The sequence below is a fragment of the Arachis ipaensis genome, chromosome B9 (assembly GCF_059453495.1).
Source record: "Arachis ipaensis isolate K30076 ecotype BB chromosome B9, ASM5945349v1, whole genome shotgun sequence".
NCBI classification, from domain to species: Eukaryota; Viridiplantae; Streptophyta; class Magnoliopsida; order Fabales; family Fabaceae; genus Arachis; species Arachis ipaensis.
Window position 1 is genome coordinate 26,830,967 of NC_142444.1, and position 21,666 is coordinate 26,852,632.

The 21,666-nt window shown below is 30.4% G+C and overlaps 3 protein-coding genes and 1 pseudogene across 4 annotated transcripts; 3 read left to right on the plus strand and 1 right to left on the minus strand.

The window, feature by feature from the left end:
- The first annotated feature begins 246 nt into the window (after positions 1 to 246).
- LOC107617682 (germin-like protein subfamily 2 member 4) lies at positions 247 to 3,274 on the plus strand. 2 transcript variants are annotated; one of them, XR_015899027.1, is made up of 3 exons: positions 247 to 691; positions 2,393 to 3,128; positions 3,232 to 3,274. XR_015899027.1 is itself a non-coding variant. In XM_016319508.3 (2 exons), the coding sequence occupies exons 1-2, from the start codon at positions 574 to 576 to the stop codon at positions 2,938 to 2,940; spliced, it is 666 nt and encodes a 221-aa protein (XP_016174994.1). In that variant the 5' UTR covers positions 247 to 573; the 3' UTR covers positions 2,941 to 3,274. The 2 variants fall into 2 exon arrangements, 1 of the variants encoding a protein (XP_016174994.1); XM_016319508.3 differs by having other exon boundaries at positions 2,393 to 3,274.
- Positions 3,275 to 7,558: 4,284 nt separating this feature from the next.
- Positions 7,559 to 12,193, plus strand: LOC107617905 (integrator complex subunit-like protein). The gene is made up of 7 exons (XM_016319783.3): positions 7,559 to 7,969; positions 9,360 to 9,508; positions 9,658 to 9,873; positions 10,151 to 10,274; positions 10,432 to 10,505; positions 11,234 to 11,391; positions 11,557 to 12,193. Exons 2-7 carry the CDS (start codon positions 9,390 to 9,392, stop codon positions 11,724 to 11,726), a joined length of 861 nt encoding a protein of 286 aa, XP_016175269.1. The 5' UTR covers positions 7,559 to 7,969; positions 9,360 to 9,389; the 3' UTR covers positions 11,727 to 12,193.
- A 1,937-nt stretch (positions 12,194 to 14,130) lies between these two features.
- On the minus strand, positions 14,131 to 16,416 carry EXPA17 (expansin A17). Its single transcript, XM_016319784.3, has 3 exons — positions 16,239 to 16,416; positions 15,309 to 15,630; positions 14,131 to 14,648 (listed from the first exon to the last, which is right to left on the minus strand). The coding sequence occupies exons 1-3, from the start codon at positions 16,372 to 16,374 to the stop codon at positions 14,339 to 14,341; spliced, it is 768 nt and encodes a 255-aa protein (XP_016175270.1). The 5' UTR covers positions 16,375 to 16,416; the 3' UTR covers positions 14,131 to 14,338.
- A 4,222-nt stretch (positions 16,417 to 20,638) lies between these two features.
- LOC107617908 (putative serine/threonine-protein kinase At1g01540) lies at positions 20,639 to 21,499 on the plus strand (annotated as a pseudogene).
- The last annotated feature ends 167 nt before the right edge of the window (positions 21,500 to 21,666 follow it).

Here is a 21,666-nt window from a genome sequence, read left to right on the forward strand (position 1 = left end):
TATTAAATTTTTTAATTTTCGAGAAACTTGTTAAAAAAAAAAAGGAATTGTTGGCTACCTCTTTGGTCAGTCATTGAATATGTATGTATCATGTTATGGTCCACCTATCAATCTATCATCTTCAATCTTCCACCAACCATACCTTTCTTCATTGGACAGTTAATAATGTTTCCAACTTCCCATCAATCAACAAATTAATCTCCACTTTGATGTCCATTTAATGACCATTTTCCCTTTTATAGTAAAGGGTAAAGACTCAAAAAAAAAAAAAAGAAAAAAAAAGAGTACAAAGAAGAAAACAAAATGCAAATTAATACTAATACAAATTGAATTCCCATGAGACCTATTTGTTTCTTCTTCCTTTTCTACAATTGCTTTGAATTTAAGTTGAAGGATTTGTTCCTAATGCTTTAGCATCATATCAGTTCCCATCTACTCTGCCCCATAACCATTGCTTGATTACAAATAATTATGCTTATATAAGGAGCACAATGGCACATTTTTTACCATCCAATTCAAACTTCTAATTTTCCATTCATCATTACAGTTAACAATTATATATCTTCCAAAATCATGTCTACTACAAAAGTTTTCTTAATCTTGGTCATTTTAACCGGTGCCATTATTTCTTTTGCCTTGGCTTCTGATCCTGAACCACTACAAGACCTTTGTGTTGCTCTTCCCAATTCAGGTAATGCACATTACCAAGTTCATTTCTCTTCTTTCTCTCTATTCTACCATTTGATTTTCTCTTTGTGGCAGCAACTAAATTATGTCTATAAAATTTGTGTATAAGAATGTGCAGCTGTTAATTTAGGTAACATACATCATCAAATGTAAAAATGATGAATTATTCTAGTGAATGCATAAATACTTCCATTTTTGTCACACAACATATATATATGCCTCAGACACTGCTAACTAATTGTCATATTATGAAAATTCTTAGGTATTGTGAGAGCAAGTCATTTCTCTTACTCTAATCCATTAATTGCCATCTTCTACAGTATTATGGTTCCATTATTATTTTTAATTTAAATGTTAGAAAATTAATAAAATAGAAACTAATTTTAGACGTAACTCATATTGCTGAGATAGAATAAAATGAATGGTGTAAAGCAAGAACATTCATTTACTCTCAAGAGCACACAAGACATTATTGTCATTATTATGTATACCACTTAGTGATAGATATTAAGGTTTTGTTTGATAAATCTTTTTTAAAGAGGTGTGGGTATTTTTTAAAAGTATAAAGACTTCATTTTATATGTGATAAATAAAAAAATTATGTATTTATACTTGTAGTTTTTAAATATTAGAGATATTTTTAAAAATATTTTAATTTTTTTTTTAAAGTTGATTAACTTAACAAAATTAAAAAATTTAATATAACTTCATATTTTAATATGAGAAATATTTAAGAGCCAATAATTTTAGTTTATATTGATTAGCATTTTTAGTCAGTAGTCTAAAATGTTTAGCCCAATAGTCCAATATCATACTTTTAACTAATACTTTTAAAATATTACTGCTGGCCAAAAAAAAAAATTTATGCTAGTCCTCTAAGGCTCTAACATTATTCTTTTAATAAATATCTAAATTTACTTCTATGTTTATGTCAATTATGATGTTTTTAAATTTTAAAGTTATTTTATCAAACAAAATTATTATTATTTATATTTATTAAAAATTATTTTTAATTTAATTTATCAAACATATACAATTTTTTAGAAGATTACGTTTCAATAAACTATTTAAAAAAAGAAAAGTCTAGGGGAAGCAACTTTGTTAAATTTTGGCCAACATATAACCAGCAAAGAAAAGTGAGCCATTGGATAAAATCTCACACCAATCTCACACCATTAAAACCATCATTGATGGCTATTTGATGGCTACAAATTACAAAAGTTGTTAGCCCCTAACATTCTTCTTTAAAAAAGATAAAAACTAAATAATTATATTTGTATCAGTGCAACAAAGTGTGTATGAATAATGAAATATTAGAAAACCATTAAAATTTATTATTTTTAGTCATCATTTGATCAGCAATAATTTATACCCATATTTACAGGTATTTATACATAAGAATCAATACAAATTGCACTCATATTTATTTGTATATATAAATTAATATAATTTACACTTATATTTTACAGAGTTTGTACACATAATTTTGGGCTAGCACTTAACGGCAATAGTTTGCACTCATAGTTACAAGTGTTTACACACAAGAAATATATAATTTGTACATATAAATCAATACAATTTGCATTCATATTTTTTAAAATTTATACACATAAATAATAAATTTAATATTTATGATGACTAAATAATAGTCAAAATTATAAAAAATTGATGGCCGCATAGAGTTTCTGTTTAATTTAAAGTGCAGGTGTGAGGGTGAATGGATTTGCATGCAAGGCAGAGTCAAATGTAACAGAATCTGATTTCTTCTTTAGTGGCATAGGGAAGCCTGGTGTGATCAACAACACAGTGGGGTCTCTAGTTACCACAGCAAATGTAGACAAGATTCCAGGCCTCAACACATTGGGTGTGTCTCTTGCAAGAATAGACTACAAGCCCGGCGGTATTAACCCTCCGCACACGCACCCACGCGCCACCGAGGTTGTGTTTGTTTTGGAAGGTGAGTTAGATGTGGCTTTCATCACCACATCAAACAAGCTCATCTCAAAGAAAATAAAGAAAGGTGAAGTGTTTGTGTTCCCAATTGGGCTGGTTCATTACCAGAAGAACAATGGGGACACGCTTGCGTCCGTGATCGCTGCATTTAACAGCCAACTACCTGGCGCATTGTCTGTTGCTTCCGCCCTCTTCTCGTCAAAACCGGCTGTGCCTGATGATGTTCTTGCAAAGACTTTTCAGATTGATGCCACGGTGGTTGAAACAATTAAGACTAAGTTTGCTCCTAAGACGGGTTAAAAATTCAAAATAATTTGAGTATAGCCGAATGATATATTACATATTAATACTATAAGAGGAGAAAGAAGATTATTTTGGATTTTATAACTTCTTCTCACGGTTATGAACTTATGAGATCAATGTTATTGCTTATGATGAAGTTGAATTTTGACTCTTGTTTTCAAATAATTGTGTTCCAAATCAGAATTGTAGTACTTTTTTTTTACCAAAGATAAGAGATTCGAATCCACAACCTCTTAAATGAGTGAGGGGAGACTATGCCATTTGAGCTATAACTCATTAGCAAATCAGAATTGTAGTACTTGTTTGGAAATAAAGCACAAAGTTAATTGTATTTTACACTCCTAAACTTTAGGTAATGTGAACTTTAATTTTTAAACTTTCATAAATATATGCAATAAAAAATGTTATTTGCACAAAATAATTATTTTACCAAATTAAAAATTATATATTTGTGTATAAATATATGTAATATTTAATTTATTTTTAATATATATTTTATATTTTAACATATATTTTATACAAAAGATTGATTTTATAACTGATTTTTAGTGTTCACGTGGTCTGCATAAGTGACCTATTATAAAAATAGGTGTGCATGCCGTTGTCTTGTATGAGATCTAACTATACATTTATATCAACATTTGAGAACTTTGAAAATCTATATGGAGAATGAAAACTATATAAACTCCTCTGAACATCAACATCAGACTAATAATTATTATGGGGAGTGAAATGAATTGTAAATAATGAGTTCGAAAAATTAAATATAGCATGTCGGTCGATATTATTAACCAAAAAAATGTGTTTTGACAATCTAAATTTTGATAAATTTTAGGTTATTTTTGCTAATAATTGATTAAAAAAGAGGTTTAATGGATCAATATGCACATTTGACAGATTAAGGGATCAATCTATACATTTTTAAAGGTCGAAAAAGCTACAATACACATGGCATAGAAGAAGTAAATTACAATTAACGCTTTTTTTTCGATTAGTTCTAGCAACTCTCGACCACCAAACAGTGGGAGAAAAACAAGTTCAAAATCTTAGTACAAACCGTGACGACCAATAAATACCTAAAAGTCAAGGTGAAAATTCAGATGCTGTTAATTTAATGTAAAGTTCATAGCTAATAGTTATTAGATGATAATTTAGTCAAATCTTTTAAATCATTTAATAATTTTCAACTATCAACTTCACATGAAATTAATTGTACCTGAGTTTTCACCTTAAATAAAACATCCCCGCAAATTTTGTGCTCTTATAAATGAACATATCCAGCAAAGAACTAAATTATCATCAAGTATAAAGCCAAGCCTCCTATAAGAGCTATAAGAGCACCAAGTATAAAGCCAAGCCTCCTACTTTCGAAATTGCTAACAAGGAGCCACTAAATTTTGCCACAAAGAACTATAAGAGCACCAATGAACATATCCAGCAAATTAAACCCAAAGAACTCTATTACAATTGTCCCTGCTGCAAGAAGTTTTTCATTCTATTCCTTTCAAAATTTAGTCTCCACATTGAGCCTCCATCTCCCTTTGTCCAGTTTAAAAAGCATGAGTCATTGGTAATAAACACCATCTGTTCTAACGGAATTGGACAGCAACTTCAACGCCTTTCACTAGAGCTCCCGTTCTTAAACCTACATTCATCAGCTCACACAAAAAAGCCACTAACATATTATTTTTTCTGTATATACTCAACAAAATCCACCAAGATATTTTCTTATGGATCGATGTAGTTGGGATATAATTATTGGCTGCCCCACACACTACACATATTAAACAAATGGTTTCCCAAGCTTCATCCACATGAGTCTTTTTATGTTCAAAAGTTTTTTGGTTTCTAATTTTCCAAGTTACCCAAATAATTGCAAACCAAATATTCAACCACCTTCTCCTACCACACCTCATACCCTCTTGCAATCTATACAGAGTACGAAGCTTTCACTGTCGCCTTTTGTGTGTTGTTCTGTTCTTGGTTATGTGGTTCATTAGTAGTGTAAACACTGAGCAAAGATTAGAACATTCCCATTGCACTTTCTCTTTCATGTTGGTAAGTTGTTACATCAGTATGGTGAGATAAAGATATCTTAAACTTGGAGGGTCCATCATTATGGTAACTGGTGTCTGGTAAGCAAAAGATAGCTATAATTAGAGGTCATCAATCATTTGGTGGAAAATGTGTTTGATTATTAAAGTCCATATCAATGTCAAAAGAGCATTTAGTTGATGGCTTTAGATAGAAAAGAATATTCGGGCACAATAATAAGTAGAATAATTTAATAAAAAATAAAAAAACAAATAAATAAAATAATTTTTTCAAAAAAATGAGTGAAATGTATATTATCATATAAAAAAAGTACATAGTCACCCAAAAAAAATATAAAAAAATGTACATAATTGAGAGATGTGAGAGTTGGAAGGCGAAGCCCGTGACAAAAAAGAGATTACCAAACCTAACCCACTTTATTTTTTGGACTTGGAACCTATCCCACTTAATCCATGGACTTGTTGGACGGGTTGTCCTAGCGAGCCAATATCATTGTTACATGTTTTTGTTTCTTAAGTGTATTTTATTTTTTGCTGGTGTGTTTGTTTATGTCTAAACAGAAAAGGCTTTTAGTCCAAAAAAAAAAGAAGAAAAGGCTTGAATAAATAGAAACTTATGTTTCTGCCAAAACCCCCTTTTATTTTGTTCTTGGTTTTATACTTGGCTGATAAGTGAAAACTAGGAGGCTTCTTCCATGGTGAAAGTATCTTGAGGACTTTTAAGGTCCAGGAAACATTTATAATTAATGAATATTTTAGTTCTTGGTTCATAAATATTTTAAAATGAAAAGAAGCATATTTCTGACAACTAAGTGTCTTAGTTTATGATTTCTTACTTTTCATCATTTCTTTTCTTTTAATAATAAAAATTTTCATCCTTAAAATTGACTTTCTAGTTTCTATAATATTATTTTATGAATATTTTTAAACATTTATATATTTTGTACTATAAACCTTGATTCACCTATTTTTTTCTTTTCTAAAAAAAATTATTTTACAACAAAATTCATTTACTACAATTTTTTTTTTCTTTCAAAATAATATTTGTTCAAACGGAGAAAAAAAATTCGGTTAGCTTTACTCTTCATTTTTTAAGCAATAATCGATTCAAATTAGAAAAATATTATTTGGCTCACTTTTTTTTTTACTTCAAATTAAAAAAAATAATTGCTATTAATTTGATATTTTTTCTCTTCTAATAATTTGACTTTTTTTTTAAATTGTTTATAGTGGTTGAAGCTAAGTTGACAAGTCATCATCATTATTTTTCAAAGAAATAAATTTGAAGCAGAAAAAATATGAATTCACCTCAAACTTTTTATTCTTTAAAAATAATATTTTCATTAAAAAATATCATTATTTCACTTCGATTTTTCCTTCACACAATTATTTTTTGTTAAAATCTTTTTATTTAAATAATTTTATAAAATAATTATTAATTATATACTAAATTTTGTTCTCACTAAATAAATGTAGTCATTATTTTAAAAATTTAATCTTTTAGACTTTTTTCTTTGAATTATAAAAATATTCTTATTCTAAGGAGTAGTATTCTTCAACTATTCATATTTATATTAATGTAATTACTATTATTAGTATTATATTAGGAATTATTACTATTATTATTTTAATATTCACTACGATTATTCTTATTCACATTTTTCTGATAATTATGATCATTTCTTTTTTTATTACGATTGTAATAATAATACTAACTATTATCATTACCATTTATATTTTTTTTGGTGACTATTACCATTTATATTGTTAGTATTCTCAGGATAACAATTGTTATTAATTATTATTAAGTAAAAAATAATTAAATTAAGACAAATAAATATATCAATTTCACATATTTTTTTTGTTTACGGTAAATCGGATCAACTTAATTAATCGAATGTGTCCACTTAAATAATCTACAAATATTTTATCAAGAAAAAATAATCTATAAATAGTCCAGCTACATATAAAAAGCATTACCTCTTATATCATGCTTAGGTCACAAAGTCCAATAAAACCCAACCACTAACTTCTTTTGCAACTAAACCGTTCTCATTTTTCACATTCTCTTTAATCCGATTTGTAATTACATAAATTCTGGGCCAAACATAGTAAAATTATTTTCAACGGTACGGTGCCATTTCTAACCATATATTTCGAATATTTTAATCAGGTGCTTTAAAGATCAGAACCAACTTTCTTTACCATAGACAATTCCTAAAAAGTAATGTTCATGTATACTGGCAAATGTACCAAAATTCAAGTAAAATATCAGAATAAATGGTCTTCTTATGAGAATTAACAAACTGAGACAAGCAACGTCTAATTAAATCTCTAATTAGTTTCATCAAACCTTAGATTATGGAATGTGGATTTTGAAGAAAAGAAAGAACGGTGAAGAAGAGAATGAGAGAATACTTTGAAGTTGGACCATTAATCAGAAAACCGGTGAAAAACTGTTGAACCGGCCGAGAACCGTCCGATCGGACCAAACCGGAACCCAGCCGGTTTACCAAAAACGGAAGCTCCTTCGTTTCTTTCTCCCTTTCTCCCTTTCTTTCTTTCATTCAGAAAGAAATCACACAAACCCAGCCAAAAAAACCCTAGCACTGTAAGCGTACACCACCGCCGCAAGGAGTGGCATACTGCCGCCGTCCGTCGCACTTAAAGTTCGCCATCCGTCCGTCTATCTAGCTTCCCTCGTGCTCCAAGTCTTCAACCCCTGTTCGCTGTCACCGATCGCTTTGTCTTCCCTCGAGCTCGGCGTCCGTCGTCTTTGTCTGCTCAGCCGCGCTTCCGTCGCCGTTTGTTTGCCGTTCACGTTCGCTCGGCGTTCACCGTTCGCGTTCACTCGCTGTTCACTGTTCGAGTTCGCATTCGCGTTCGTCTCGAAGCCACGTTGCTCTGCTTCAAACTCTGCGACCAACCCGCGCGCTCCACCTAGCCTCGAACTGCTCTCTTTTGTCGCCGCCGTGAGTTCCCTAAACCCGCCACCAGACAATACACTCACACAACACCAATACTCTGCATCAAACTCTGCAACTTCTGATTTCTATTACAATAAGTAACTATTTGATTTGGTAGTGGTTTGGATTTTTTCATAGACTGAATTAAAGTTACAATAGTCATGTTCTCTTCTCTATCACATTGATATTAAGCTTTGAATTATCTTATTTCGTTTTGATTTTACCGCACTCAACATGTTTGATGAAATGCTTTAACCATATTTCTGGTTGGTTTTATAATTTCTAGCTTTTAGAAACTTAGTGAGTTGATTGCATGTGAAATTAGAATAACTGGATCTTAGTAATTAGGAAATTTTAGCTGCACAAATAGCATCTTTGCAGAAAACATATTAGCATGATGATTCCACTTGCATTAGTGTTCTTGTAAATTTTAACTGTTATTGTGAACTTGTTAATTTGCTAATTGTTCTTGCGTTGTTGTTCTGTTGTTCTTCTGTTACTTTTAATTTTTTTGTTTTTGTTGTGATTTTTTGTTCTTGAACTTGTTAAGTTGATAATTTGCTAAATTGTTGGGCTGCTGTTGTTTTAATTTGCTAAATTGTTAGGTTGTTGTAATTTAATTTTGTTGGATTTTCTATTTAGGTCTTGTTCTTGTTTATTTGCTAAATTGTTGTTGTGTATTTATTGTTGTCTTTGAGATTATTGCTGGATATTGGTGATCATTGATTTATTATATGCTTCATGTTTTCATTGTTTTCTTTTTCTGAAGGAAAAATATTCTGTTTTCATTGTTTTGTTGATTGTTTCTTTTGTTTCAGAAATCAATTTTTTGTGATCAATGCTCAAACTTTGAATGTTGTTCTGCTGTTTTTGTTTTGTTTTAGAAATCAATTTTTTGTGATCAATGCTCAAACTCTGAATGTCGTTATGTTTTGTTTTAAGGCTGTGTTTGGAAGAGGTGATGATTTCTGAGTGTTGTTTTGTTGTTTTGTTGTTGTTTTAAGGCTGTGTGTTGTGTTCAATTTTCATTTTGTAGGAAATTCTAAGGTATATAAGAATTAAGAAGGAAGACTATTTCAACATTATTACTCTGTTGATTCTGGTCAGCTACAAGCTTGAACATAGAATTGAAGAGAGAAACCCTTTATTATTTCATCATTGGCCTATTTTTGGCATTGCATATCGTTATAGTTTGTTTATTCATAGAACTAGTTGTTTATGATCCCCTTTTGAAGTTAAAAAATGCAGTAGAAGAGTGTTTAGAACCAGTTGCCCTATTCATTGAATTTTTATAAGGTGTTTATTATAAAACGGTTTTTCCGGTTGAACTACGGTTAAACCGGTTGAACGAATGAACCAATAACTAAAGCGGTTTGATAACCGGTCCGGTTTTCAGAACCTTAAGTGCCGCTCAAGAACAGAAACTATGGAGGAACAGCAGCAGCAGCGAAAGAAGAACTACCGGAAGAGGAGTGCTCCAATCGAAGAAGACGAACCCCAACAATCCGAAAACAACAATGAATCCGACGATGAACGAGAAAGAAGGTCATCTTTTCCATTTTTCCTTTTTAACTTTTTCCGTTTAAAAGAAAAACAATATTTTTTTCCCATTATGATTGGTTTAACTCTTGATAGTGTCTCCTCTCAGCGGTTTCAATTATACTGATGAAAGTTTTAAAAAAATGGTGGAACAGAATGGCGCTGGAAGAGATTAAGCTCCTCCAGAAGCAGAGAGAAAGAAAATCTGGAATTCCTGCAAACCCTAGTTTGCAGGTGCAGACCGAAATTGGAAACGGTTTAGCTGCGAAATCTGCCGAAAAGAATGACGGAGATGGCGGCGACAAGGACGAGCTTGTTCTTCAGGATACCTTTGCTCAAGAGACTGCTGTTATGGTTGAAGATCCTAATATGTATGTGTACATTTTTCTATTTATTTATTCAATGTGTTTAATGTGTTATGTATCATGTTGTGTTGTTATTATGTTTGATGTGTTTTTCAAATTTGATTTGGAGGTAGCTGGTTGGTCTTTAGTGCAATTTGATATTAAGGGAAATGTTACACTTTTAACGTAAAGAAAAGTGAATAATTGGTTAGTGTTGGCTCAAATGTAAGGCAAATACAAGAGAAAATGTTAGTAAGTTATTTAACATTTCTCTGATATTGATGAGATTTGGCTAATTGAATAGGGTAAAGTATATTGAGCAAGAATTAGCAAAGAAGAGGGGCAGGAAAATTGATGAAGCTGATCAAGTTGAGAATGAATTGAAACGTGCAGAAGATGAACTGTACAAAATCCCTGAGCATCTGAAAGTGAGTTGCTGCAACGTCCCTTTATTCGGCAATATGCAATGTCCCCATTTTTTGGCTTTGGTTTATTGCAGCTGCAATTATCAAATCGCTTTCATTTAGTGTCTGAACTCCGAATATCTTAATAACAATAACAATTGCAAATATTATTTCTTGTCAGGTTAAAAGGCGAAATTCAGAAGAAAGTTCTACTCAGTGGACTACTGGTATTGCTGAGGTTCAGCTTCCAATCGAGTATGCTTTTTCTCGTATCTATTGCAATCATGAGTGTTTTTGGTGGCTTTGTTATTTTACACATTTCACTAAATAGTGGGTATGCATGATTTATTTATTTAATTGTTTTTGGATAGAAAGTATGCATGATATATCTGCATAATAATTTGATTTTATGAACCTATAGTTGGCATCACATTTTATAACATTGGCTTCGCGATTGGAACTTCCTTTCCTCATGACATATTCCAGATGATCATCTTTGTTCCTTGCTTTTTTAATTGTAAAATGTCTTTTAGTCGTGCTTGGCAGCCTGAATTATACTTGCCAAATGTGTGAATTGTGATCATTGTTTATATGATAAAGAGAGATAAAACTGCACATCAGTGAGAAAATATGAAACTGGCAATAAATGCACTACGTGTGGAGTGGCCATAACAAAGCAATAGCTTCTCTCCTTTTTAGTATATGTTGTTAGTGGCTACTAGGCATAGGAATTGATTCTCTCAATTGTTATTCGCACTTGACTTGTCAAGTGTAATCCCTGACCATACAATCTCTTCTCTCATATATTTCTTCTCTCATATTTTTTCTTTTGGTTCCACTTAAAAGTTGTATGGTGAGATCGCACTTGACCTAGTAGAAATTGAGAGGATCCACTCCCATCTCGCATGTCTTAATGTTTAGTCTATGAATAATTAAGAAAAATAGGTGATGTATGTCTTAATGGCTCGATCTTGTGTTTACAGATATAAGTTAAAAAATATTGAAGAAACAGAGGCTGCCAAAAAGCTTTTGCAGGAGAAAAGGCTCATGGGTCGGACAAAATCAGAATTCAGTATTCCCTCAAGCTACAGTGCTGATTATTTCCAGCGTGGCAGGGATTATGCTGAAAAACTCAGAAGAGGTAGCATTTCAATGTTTCTCAATACATGACTATTTGGTGTCATTTCGGCCTTCATTTTGGTGTCAAAGAATTTGTTTTGAATCCTTTAGTTGATAGAGACAGTCGATTTCCTTTGTATTGCCGAGTTATTTCAGTTTCTGACCAAAAAAGTTGTCTACTTTACAGAACACCCAGAGCTGTACAAAGATAGAACTACACAGGTTGATAGTTCTGGGTCCAAACAAAATGATTCGGGCAATGAAGCTGCAGGAGCAGGACAGAGGCAAGCTGCAACAGATGAATTCATGCTAGAGCGCTTCAGGAAACGAGAACGCCATCGTGTAATGCGGAGATAACACGTGATAATATCAGTGGTGCCATATATATTTTTATAGCAGCATTAATATCAAGAAATTTAAAAGTCCTGCCATGCCATCGATCTGCATTAGTTCCTTGTTGACTCGGTGACAGAAGATCCACCAGCTGTTCATGTTTTCTTATATGCTGCTTCACAATATATTTTTTTTATCCAGAAAAATCGTCAAGAGGTGACGAAATGTATAACCTAGCTACTGCCAGCATCATGTGTCTAAAATCTTACAGCGGCCCATGTTAAGAGTTTGAAGAAGAATTGTGATATTTGGCTTTTCACATTTCTGGTTGGTTGTCCATACCTAGCTTGTTTGTAACAATTAACTGGTGAATGAGTTTGTAGCAATCGACATAAATGATAACGGTGCTAAGAAGTTTAGGCACCTTATTAGTACATCTACTATACTGATTTTCAATTTGTTTTTCATTTGAAAAGTTGCATATTGATCAAGCTGCTGTGTCAAACCTCAGAGCTACTTTATTTTTTGTTTCTATCCTCATAGTAGACATGAGGCATGTTACTTATGTCAGTGTTAATTTGGTGGGTGTTCTTAGGGTTAAGGCTAATTTTTTTATATTGATTAAATATGTGTGTAATACCTTGTTGGAAGTTTGTTTTTTTTGTTTTTTGTTTGATATGGAGTTAATTTTTTTTAAACTGATATTAATCAAATTCGACGATCTGATTTGTTTGAAGAGGAAAAACAAGCTACAAATCGGAGGACGGTCTGATTTGTTTGAAGAGGAAAAACAAGCTACAAATCGGAGGAGGGTCCGATTTGTATTTTTAAATTTTTTATTTTTGAAAACAAAAATCAGGGAGTCCAAATTCAATGATAATTTTTTTTATAAATAATGCTATATATCCAAGTGTTTTTTGTTAATTAAGTCCAACTATGTTGGTTTAATATTAACAAAAATCAATTATAGATAACATTATTCTAAATCTTATTGTTTAATTTGGTTGAACTTGATTCATAAAAAGACTTAGATGTATAGTATTATTCATTTTTTATTTTAAAAAAATATAAATCGGATGATCTAATTTGTGGTTTTTTTTAACACTTTGTTTGGATAGAAGATGGAAAATAAAAGGAAAGAAAATGGGAGGAAAGAAAATGAAAAGAAAAGTTAATTTTTTTTTTTATGTTGTTTGGATGGAGAGAAAATGAATGGAAAGAAAGTTAGAGAAATTTTTTGTTTGGATGGAAAAAAAAGTAAAAAGAGAAAAAATGTGAAATTACATTAACATCCTTATCTATTTTATATATAAATTATAATATATTAATGTATTTAAATTATTTTTTTAACAAAAAAAGTGATTCTAATTGTATTTCAGAATTTTAATGTATTATTTTTGTTAATAATATATTTTTTTAATTTATCTTTTTCTGATGTATTTTAAAGGGCAAATTTTTTTAATGTATTTTTAATTATATTGAAAGGGCAAATTTGTATTTTTACTTAAGTTACCATTCCAATATTAATTTTCTTCGCTACTTTACACATTGTTTGGATTGAGGGATTTTGAAGGGAAAGAAAATGAGAGAAAAGAAAATGAATAGAAAAATAAGTTTTTTATTGTTTGGATGAGAAGAGAAAATAGGGAGGAAAGAAAATATTAGTGTGGGACCCACTAAATTATTTTCTCTCCACAAATGAAAAGAAAATGAAGAGAAATAAAGACAATATGAATAAAATTACACATTTACCCCTTGTCATTAATAACTTATAATTTGCATATAATATATATAAGGGTATTAATGTAATTTTATATTATCATGATTTTCTTTCTTCTCACTTTTCTTTCTATCCAAACAAAAGAAAATTTTCTCTTTATTTTCTTTCCATCCATTTTCTCTTAATCCAAACAACATACAAATAACTCTATTTTTCCTTCTATTTTTTTTTCATTCATTTTCTTTCCTCCTATTTTCTTTCCTCCCATCTTCTTTTCTATATCCAAACAAAGCATTAAAGAGAAAACTTTAAGTTGGGCCCACATGCACTTTTGCATTTTCCATCTAATTTCATCTTTGATCCAAACGAAGGAAAATCACATTTCCTATCCATTTTCTCCTTCCCTATTTTCTTTCCGTCCAAATTCATCAAATCCAAACAAAGTGTAAAAGAAGTTAAACAACATAAATGATTTTTCGAGTCACTGTGCAACTAACCAAGAAACCCGAGGCACCCGTTTCTTTTCTCCATACTATTGAAAAATACATCTCCTAACACATGCTTTTGTGTTACACACTACCATAGAAAAAATAATAAGCGTAGGGTTAAAGCAGAAAAAATTGAACATGGAATATTTGAATAAGTATATTTCATTGTCCAGAAGATATGGCAGAGAGGGATACATGGAATCATGGAATCAGCAAAATATTTCACAATCTTCAATCTTTGGGACAACATAAAAGTGTTTCCCAAGTTCATTTAGCAACCATAAAAACAAAAGAAAATTAATCAGCCAAGTCAATGAGCTTCACAACACCTAAAATTGCTTGCCCATGTGAAGTCACACACTAACCTTAAAACATTCCTTTGAACAAACAGATTAGCACTTAAAATGGATTACATAATTACACAAGATTTAGAACTGAATGTTGCTGGTGAAAGACTGGCCAAAGTTCCAATTTGATGGTGCCACATTGTATGCTGTGCGAATCCTTCCATTGCTGAGTTGGATTTTGAATGACAAGCTCTGGCCATTGAGGTAGCTCAAGCTTTGCCAGTTAGAGCCCCAATTTCTTGACATGGTTTCCCAGTTGTTCATTTTGGACCCTTTGATCCAAACTTTAGAGATATCTCCTGCCCCACCCACGTTGCTTATTAGCACTAGCTCAAAGTAGTCTATTCCATTAATGGTGAATCTAATGCCTCCAGTTCTTTTGCACCCAACTCTGCATAGATGCAGCATAAAATTTGCACTATACTAGTTAGCTTGCTGTGCTCATTAGTGTGACTACTTTGAATAAGTTTAAGGATAAAAGATAAACAATATTAATGCTCATTTGGTGATATTATACATCGATATCAGAAGATGCTAATGTATATTCCTAAATATAAAAATATAATGTTAAACACATTAAACCCATTGATACTCAACAATACTTAGCATATATAGAAAAATATTAGTTAAAAACCTAATAGAAGAAAAAGATAAAGGTTTTATATGTAATATTATCCGACTTTAGTAATTTGCATTAAATTCATCAATAACTACCACATCTAAAAAGATATAACAATTTTTTAGCTGAAAAAATAACAATGGTAATCAAAGAACTAACTATCAACGTCGTATGCTGCTTTATAATAGTAAAATTAACAAAAATGTTTCGTGCACATAGAAAATCACCGACCATATTAATCATTATGTATTTATATATAAATATATATATTTTATTTAACTTATTTTTATTGTATATATTATATTGAACATGTATTTTATACATGTAGCTGATTTGATGACTGATTTTTGACATACACTTGATATGATTGTAAAATTAATGCAAAATCTGGGTTCTGGAACAATTTTGTTTCAATAGTAATGGTTAATATACCTTCTGTAGAAAATAGGAACAATTCCAGCCTTGTACTTGGCAATCTTCTCAAAGGCAGGTTGAGACATGTCAAAGTGGGGCCTTGGAGGATTACACCAACCACCATTGTCATTAGGGAGTGCATAGTTTGGAGGACAGAAATTTGTGGCAGTAATTGTGATGGCAGTGCCCTTTAGGCACCATTGTGGCACTTTTGTTGCATCACAAACTATCTGATAGCAACCACCACATGCCTTGCCATCGTTGAACAAAGCAGTACTCAATGCAGCTGTTTTAACTCCATAACCATCAGTGTATAGATTTCCATACCCACATGCTCCACCTAGTAACAAAACAACACAAATTGAATTACTCATTTCTTTTTATAAGGTATTTATGCTCTTATTTTGTACTTTAATCCAATGTCCTCTAATAGTCTAATTCATGCATTGCCTAATATTAAAGTTGTTATTTGTTTAATGTTATGCACATCTAAAAAAAATGATTCTAATACCTATATTTTTCATTTCTCTATCTCAGTGTCTTGTCTCGTCATATTTTTGTTCTGTTTTTTTTATAGTTCATTTAAGAATCTTGATCCCACATGCAGAGTAGTTTTATGGCACGCTACAATCCCAAAACAATATAACTCACAAAAATACTATGGCCTTTATAAATATAATCACCCACATTCCTAATCCATGAGACACCATAAACAAATGCAATCGTCTCAACAACGAAATTATCTTTCGTCATTGCCACCAAAACAATCAATTGTTATGATGAATATCATGCAATTACAACACTAAACATATCATATAATAGCACCTAATTACATGTATCTCGTTCTAAACACAGTTTAAAGACCAAATCTTATTAGATTATAATGTAAAAATCAAACTGAAAACATAAATAATAAAATAAAATGTAGATGTATTATTATATTGATACCCATTGTATCTGAGGCATCACTTCCACCATAGAATGTTGCATGAGCTTGTTGCCACGATGAGGATGCTACTACTTTATGCTGTGTGGTTAATAAACTCAAAAGCAATATTACAACACTGAAGATTAATTTTTCCATCTCTTACACTCTGTGTCGGCGCAAGAATTAGTTAGTTGCTTAGTTTGCTGCTGAAGATTATGGAAAGCTCCTAAGGGTTATTTATAAGTGTAGTTAACTAACTCATTTTCAAAATATGGACTAAAATATGGAGTTGACCGAAAATTTCTCTTGTTATAAAATGAACCATTATGTGACACATCATAATATCGTATCATATGTGAATATTTTAAGGAAACAAGCAATGGGGTGAGACAAGTGTGAAAAATACTCAACCCTTCCAAATAATGTAACGTTGGGTAGTTGAATCTCAACACTGCCGTCTTGGAAGTTGGCACATATAATCTATAATTAATATTCATCTTCAATAGACTAAAAAATAATCAATAAAACTAAACTTTGTTAAATTTAGATGGTACGATATATGACACTACTATATATATAAAATATGTACTAATAACACTATATTAAAAAAAGGAAAAACCCTTTCATGATTCGCTTTATTGTTAGGTTATAATTAAGAAAAAATCTAAAACCTGAAAAAAATAAATTTAATTCGTACGAAATTTTAGTATAAATTTAAATATTGTTTTGATGGTATTATAAATTCATAACACTACTTTTACACTTTTAGCGGATATAATATAAAAAAAATTTTAAGTGTACGGGTGTACCAAGTATACTCATGTTTCAATAATTTTAACCATTAATTTTAATTATAAAAAATATAATAATATATCTTAATTATAAAAAATATATATAATATATCTTAATTAAATTTAACGGTTAAAATTACTTAAACAATACATTTGAAAACTTTTATATAATATAACTATAAAGTATAAACTCAAATAAATTCCAAATTCTAACATGAAAGATTAATGCTGGTCTTTCTCTAGAAGGAGAAATGCGTGATTCACGAAATGTCATTATGCAGCGAAGAACATGCTTCGTCAATTTTATGATCCGTGGTACGTTAGTGGTACATAATAAACTACAAGTGAAATGTGAATGCAATTTGCACTTCCTGCATTTCCGTATAAGCTAAGTATTAATATAATTCGGTTTAAAATAATTATTATTTTAGCTTTTTAATATATTAAAGGATGATATATTGGGATATAAAATATTTTTAAATATATATTAATTTTTTAATATATCAAGAAAAACAATATGACAATTATTTTAAAACAATAGAGTATTTATTTTGTTAGAATATATTCTATTTGAATGCTTGACTAACCAACCTGACAGATAAGAATATTATAATGTGATATATGTAATGCTAGAAAAAAAAAAAAAGACATCAATTTTTTAAACCAAATTAATGGAATGAGGCTGTTCTAAAATGAGCTGCACTGTCTATTATTATTAGATCAATAAAGTATATCAAAGTTATGGGTTATTAACTACTTAAATAAGTTTTTTATTCTTCTATAAAATATTTATTTTTATTTATATATTTTTTTAATTTGTTACATCAGAATTAAACTTATCACATCAATACTTAACTGAAAAATTTACAAGAATAAAAATAAGAACTCTTTGAACTATAATAGACGAAAACCGAAAAAATATAGAAATTGAATCCAAAAAATTTATTTAAACATTTATTACCTCACTGATGGGTGATGAATACCTCTCCCATTCTGGCATTCTTGGATCATAGGTGAGCTCATCTTAAATAATTCTTCTCTTAAAATTTGTAGTCAATTAGTATAAAATATTAAAACTCTATTAAAGAGTCTGAAGATATTGATTTTGATAGAGTGATTAATATCAAGAATTTGTTTGGGTGTCATTTTTGAAAAAGATTTTTTTAATAATATTTTTTTAAAAGATCTTTTATAAAAGTAAAAGTGATTTTATGTTTGGATAACTCATATAAAAAGATATTTTTATTTATCAAATTATGTTTGGGTAAAATAAGATAAAAATATTTTTTGTTATTTATTATGTGAAAAATATTTTTTTAAAAAAAATCTTTTAAAAAAATGTAAATTATAATTTCTCAAAAAAAAATATTTTTTTGATTTATCTAGTACTTTTATTTTTATTATTAGAAATTTGCCAAACATACTAAAAAATAAAAAAAAATTTTATCGATTTAATAATGTCCAAACAAATACCAAACTTATTTAATTTATACCAAAAAAAAGAAAAAGAAAGAGTAAAAATTGTAATCCTATGCAAAAATTCAATTTTAAGTTGCCACTATATTTGTCAGGGATAAATCAGAAGGACAATTCGTACACGCAAGAGAATTATGAAAATGTATAAAACCATTTGCTTTAATTTAGTGGTAGTTGTATGTTGTAACATGCTATACCTTAATATGTGGAGTGCTTTAGCCTTGATTATAAAGAAATGAAGAGTATTATTATATATTTGATTGTTTGCAATAATCAAATTGATAATCACTAATAAGTCATAAGTCATGTATATAAAAGTACTCATGAATAGATGGCATACATTATGCCACATCTAATGGAACTTCCACAAATATAGCACATGGCTGGTGACATAGTCAAGCGAAACCAACTACTACCTCACCCGTAACTAACACATTGTTCCTAGTTGAATGGGTACTACATAATTTTTCATATATAGAACTTTTTTTAAAAAAGAATAACATAAATAAAAAAATTTCAGGACTGAAAATCTTCTAATGTTCTAAAGATACTGAAATAGCATAGCCTGTTGTTATAATGGTAATTGTATAATGGGCTGTACAAAAAGATGTTTAACGGGTACGATTTTGGGTACGATTTTTTGCTGAATGTGTTTTTTGGGAATTTAAATCCTCTAAATTTTAAATTTTTATTTTAGAAGATAAATTTAAATCTTTTATTATTAAATATTTTTTCTTTCATATTTTTTTGATTCTACCTATAAAATTAATGGTGATAGATCATACTTTACTCTTTAAAATAAATTTTAAAATTGAGAGGAAATCTATTTCTTGGTATGGTATTCAAAAGATGGGTTTGAATAAATTTGAATTCGTTAGGTTAAGGCTTAGGCTTGGTTTGGTAAAATTTTTTGAAGAGGTATTTGTATTTTTTAAAAGCTCAAATTTCTTATTTTGTGTTTGGTAAATAAAAAAGACCATATGTTTAAAAGTTTAAACTCTTTATTTTGTGTTTTGGAGTTTGGTAAATCAAAAAGACCATATGATTAAAAGCTACTCTTTATTTTGTATTTGGTAAATTAAAAAGACCATATACTTATGCTTGCAGTTTTTAAAAGACTTTTACTTTTTAAAAGTAACTTATAAAAACTAATTTTTAAAAGATGTTTTTTTAAAAGTTGTAGCATTATGTTTAGTAAATCAAATTAAAAATAGTTTTCAATAAACACAAGTAACAACAGTTGTATTTGGTAAAATAGCTTTTAAATTTTAAAAATACTATAATAAACATAAATGTAAGCATTAAATTTAAAAATTAGTTAACATGGCCAAGGATTTCTTACTCCTAACTTTATATAGGAGTACGATTCACCATCAGTAAAATATTTACAAAATAAACCCCTTTTTTATTTTTGAAAGAATTAATAATTAAACATTTGCCCTTTGCCTTTTTTTGTTTTACACATTCCTCTTGTTTTTTTTTTTAATCTGAGTTTCAAAGAGGAGATTCCAGAGCTCTGCTAGGGCTTTTGCCTTTCTCTCTGCATCTCATCAACGTCGCCCGTTCCTTATTCCTCCCCCTCCGCGGTAGCTCGCTTCTGATCCTTTCCCTGCGCCGTGGTCGTTCTCTGATCCTCTCCATCTGCGGGATTGCTTGTTCTCCCCTGTATGGTGCTTGTTCTCTGATCGTCGACGCCGCAACACGCTGCCGCCGCCACCGCTACACTCGGGTCCACCACTTCATTGTTTTCTATCGCCTCTCTGTTCCTCTTCTTCACCAGTGACTCTGATCTCTGTCCTTCTCCATCCACCTCTGCCTCTGCCTCTGCAACCTACTCCTTTAAGGTTCCATTTTGTTTTTATTTTTATTGTACTTTATTTTCTTTTTTATGAAAATTTTATGTGAATTTGAATGTTCTTCGTTTGCCAGAGTATTGAATGTTGTTTTTATTTCAAAAGAATTTGATAATAAATCAGTGAAAAGTTTCAAAATGGATTAGGAGTCCTTGATTATACTTGAATGATTGAATTTGATTGTTGTGATTTGGTTGGTAGTAACTCTTTTGATTTCTAATTGAAGAAGGCTCCTACCTTTTTGTGGAAGTAGGGCAATGATTGTGAAGAACTAAAATACAATACATGGTGTCTTGTATGATGGGGACATTTGGGTTAGTATGAGTTAACCAAACATTTTCCCTTATCAATTAGGTTCACTTTCTATACTCAAATATTTCAGGCTTCAAAGTTCATATTCTCTCTTTTCTTGTTCTGTAGTTATGTTGCACCGGAGTATGCATGCACTGGAATGTTGACTGAGAAGAGTGATGTGTATAGCTTTGGGATACTTATTATGGAAATAATTACCAGAAGAAGTCCCGTTGATTATAGTAAACCCCAAGGAGAGGTTAGAGGCTATAACCAATAATAGTATACAGTTTTGGTTTTAATCTTCTTACATTGTTCTATGCTGATTATTTTCTCTCTTTTTCTGTTTTTCTAACTAGAATTTGGTATATTTGCAGGTTAATTTAATTGAGTGGTTGAAAGCTATGGTTGGAAATAGAAAATCAGAGGAACTCATTGATCCGAACCTTTCTGAAAAGTCATTTTCAAAGGCTCTTAAGCTTTGCTCTGTTGGTTGCTCTTAAATGTGTTGATCCAGATGCCACAAAGAGACCTAAAATCGGACACATAATCCACATGCTTGAGGCCGACGAGATACTATTCGGTGATGTTTGTTCTTTCTCTTTCTTGAACTCTGTATTATACATAACTAGAGAGCAAAAGCAAGATGATTCAACATTGCTATAATCTGATTCTCATTTATCACTATTTTATCATTCTTTCATGTAGGAACGGAGGACTGGAGGGGAATCGTTGCGATCCCATGGCAATTATCATCATGAGCAAAAGGACTCTAGCAGAGATAGAAAGCGAATAGGTAGAGAGATCACTGATCGAAGTGAAAATGATAATAGCAGTAAAAATCTTGTCCATCCCACTAGGTTGAGATGATAGTTGTTAAATGGTAAATGTAGCTATGTATTTATTATTTTTGGTTTTACTAGTTTGCCTATATTAATTTCTACCTCAATCTAGACAACATGCAATGAGTGTATTTTTGCTACATAATTTCCCCTCCACCATAATTTGGGATTCATTGTATACTCATTCATTATTAC

What these genes read in the sequence shown, in the direction of transcription:
- LOC107617682 (XM_016319508.3), top strand. Translation starts at nt 574, where the DNA reads ATGTCTACTACAAAAGTTTTCTTAATCTTGGTCATTTTAACCGGTGCC. An exon ending in TGTTGCTCTTCCCAATTCAG is followed by an intron (nt 692 to 2,392) that starts GTAATGCACATT and finishes TTTAAAGTGCAG; the next exon opens with GTGTGAGGGTGAATGGATTT.
- LOC107617905 (XM_016319783.3), top strand. Translation starts at nt 9,390, where the DNA reads ATGGAGGAACAGCAGCAGCAGCGAAAGAAGAACTACCGGAAGAGGAGT. An exon ending in GACGATGAACGAGAAAGAAG is followed by an intron (nt 9,509 to 9,657) that starts GTCATCTTTTCC and finishes ATGGTGGAACAG; the next exon opens with AATGGCGCTGGAAGAGATTA. An exon ending in AAATCCCTGAGCATCTGAAA is followed by an intron (nt 10,275 to 10,431) that starts GTGAGTTGCTGC and finishes ATTTCTTGTCAG; the next exon opens with GTTAAAAGGCGAAATTCAGA.
- EXPA17 (XM_016319784.3), bottom strand. Translation starts at nt 16,374, where the DNA reads ATGGAAAAATTAATCTTCAGTGTTGTAATATTGCTTTTGAGTTTATTA. An exon ending in TGATGCCTCAGATACAATGG is followed by an intron (nt 15,631 to 16,238) that starts GTATCAATATAA and finishes TTTTGTTACTAG; the next exon opens with GTGGAGCATGTGGGTATGGA. An exon ending in GTTCCTATTTTCTACAGAAG is followed by an intron (nt 14,649 to 15,308) that starts GTATATTAACCA and finishes GCATCTATGCAG; the next exon opens with AGTTGGGTGCAAAAGAACTG.